The 2,449-nt window shown below is 34.6% G+C and overlaps 1 protein-coding gene across 1 annotated transcript in view; it reads right to left on the reverse strand.

Moving 5' to 3' along the window:
- ABCC9 (ATP binding cassette subfamily C member 9) overlaps window positions 1-2,449 on the reverse strand; it is a 118,597-nt gene that overhangs the window by 14,638 nt on the left and 101,510 nt on the right. Inside the window, exons 33-35 of the mRNA XM_006912678.3 lie at window positions 2,315-2,435; window positions 980-1,110; window positions 172-250 (exon numbers count right to left, since the gene is read on the reverse strand). Of these exons, the coding sequence (XP_006912740.1) occupies window positions 172-250; window positions 980-1,110; window positions 2,315-2,435 (331 nt within the window). The remainder of the gene's footprint in view (window positions 1-171; window positions 251-979; window positions 1,111-2,314; window positions 2,436-2,449) is intronic.

The following is a 2,449-nucleotide window of genomic DNA, read 5'->3' on the forward strand; positions in this document are numbered from 1 at the left end:
ACTTTTGGACTGTTTATATGGGATACCTGCCTCAATCCATGGGCCATAAGACATTAAGTCTTTATAAATATTTGATTTTTATTTCTGCAGGATTAGGTAAATTGATGGATGTTGCATCTTTTAAAGGGAAAGCACCACATGACCAATGAAAATATTTAGTTAGTAACTCACCATCAAATATATCCACCATTCTGAAAAATGCCAGAGATAATGATGACTTCCCACTGCCAGTGCGACCACAGATGCCCACCTAAAAAGCAACTGTCACTCAGAGAGAAGACTCAAACACATGACAGAAAATGGGCAAAAGTATTTCTAACTTAGACAAGATACCATATTGAAAACACAATTCTATTTAAATATTTACAATAATATCATCATTCTCTTTATAGACCTCCTTTGAGAATGATCATTATTAATTTAAAAACATGAAGTCCTCACCAAATCTTCAGTGATTCTATTCTACTCTTTTTATTTCTATGTGATTGTGTTGTTTTTCCATTGTGGCTTAATGTTTGCATTTAGTATATTGTTGGTCAGTAAATATTTCGTTTTATTTTAAAGGTAACGATTTTATCAAAAGTAGAATGAGTCCATTTTTTTCTGCACACTTGCTATTTTTAAAATAACTAAAATAAATAATTCTAAAACTAGTGTTAGTACAAATGCAAAAGTTCTCAAGGGGATGTCTGTTATGGCTATGAGAGCCAGAAATTTTGAAAAGCATGCCTTTTGTTGGCTTTCCTGATTTTCATGGAAGACTAACGAAAGTCAATGCAACTTACAGAACATGTCTTTTATCCTGACCCTATCTCTCCTTTTTTTCTTTTATGTAGATAATTTGACTTGTAAAGCGTGTGGAATATTATGTGAGCCTAGAAAAATATACTTAGTTGAGATATCTGAAGAACTTAGGTGGTAATAAAGTGGTTCCATCAGAAGGTTTGTATGAAGTAAATGAATGACAGTGAATTCATACCTTTTGCCCAGGTTTGATGTAAGCCTTGACGTGTTTAAGAACAGGTTTCAGATTATTTTCATATCTGACACACAGATCATGAATCTTGATCTCTCCTTCCTGTGGCCAATGTTCTGGAACTTGAGAAGGATCTGGCACACAGGGTAGGAGAAAACAGAGGGTGAGGTGGGGGAAACACATATATACTTATATATATCTATACATATAAACATGTAAATTATTTTCTAAATTTAAATTAATATTGAATGAAGTTCTATGTTTTTTAAATTAAAATTACATTCAGAGTAAAGGCTGCTTGATTAATAACTTTTAAAATACTTTTTTGTATTTATGTTTGGAGCATTCGACAGCATCATATCTCTTCAGCATTCCATCGCTCAACTCTATTCAAGATAAAATTGATTCATTTGTTCAGTCAGTCAGTCATCAAACATTTGAATGTTTAAAATGCGAGGGATTTTGTACAAAGTGTTAGGAATATGGAGATGAAAGACATGCCTCAAGGTGCTCACTGTGTCCTAGGGGAAACATACAAGTGAGTCAGCATCTACAGTTCTGCATGGAGAGTCACATGAGGGAGGCCAACCCAAGGTATTCTAAGAGCACAGAAAGAGGTAATCCACTCCGGAAGGTTTCAAGAAGAGATGGTGCCTGGGATGAGTCTTAAAAGATAAGGCAAGGGGGAAATTTCTTTCAAATATACATAGACAGAAGAACAAAAATAAAAAGAAAGCATGGCCTGTTGGCATAGGCAGAGTAAAAGGTGTATAGGTGGATGATGATAGATGAGGCTAGGTAGGTGGGCAAGGGTTGAAGGGTCTACTGGTCTTAGCTAAGTTATCTGTGTTTGGTGCTTGAAGAGCTGGATAGCTATTGGAGGATTTAGGCAAAGGAATGCATTTTAAGCATGAGATTTGCAGTTAAGAGAGATTATTCTGCATTGAATTTCCTACCAATTTAATTCCAACAAAGCTGAGAATCTCAATATTTTAAGATCCAAGTTTCTTGACATCTAAGTTAATAAGGTCTTGGGAAAGAAAATACAATAGTTCATAGTTTGAGGTGATAATTAATGTAATAAAGTCCAAATATTATTATGATTCTCTTTAAATATTACTAAATAATATCTTTTTGGACTCTGGTTGTATCCAAGACTTTTCAGGCCTAAAACGTCTTATCATTTCAGGTATACCTAATTAAGCAAAGTCAAGATGAGAGTAGAGTCTCTGCATGCTGAAGTGGAGAGCAAAAGCAAAAATGACAATGTCTGACACACCACTAATATTCAAATAAAATACACATTTAAGTGAAACAAAATAATATTCCAAACAATACCCATGGTGCCTTCATAGTTCTCAGACTCCATAGTCAAGAAACTGTTCACTTTCTTCACTGCTCCCATCTGGACTTCCAGGTCAGCTAAGTTCCTCACAACCCAATTCAAATAGTTGGTTATCTACATCAGGAGAC

This window comes from Pteropus alecto, unplaced genomic scaffold (genome assembly GCF_000325575.1).
Source record: "Pteropus alecto unplaced genomic scaffold, ASM32557v1 scaffold103, whole genome shotgun sequence".
Lineage (NCBI taxonomy): Eukaryota > Metazoa > Chordata > Mammalia > Chiroptera > Pteropodidae > Pteropus > Pteropus alecto.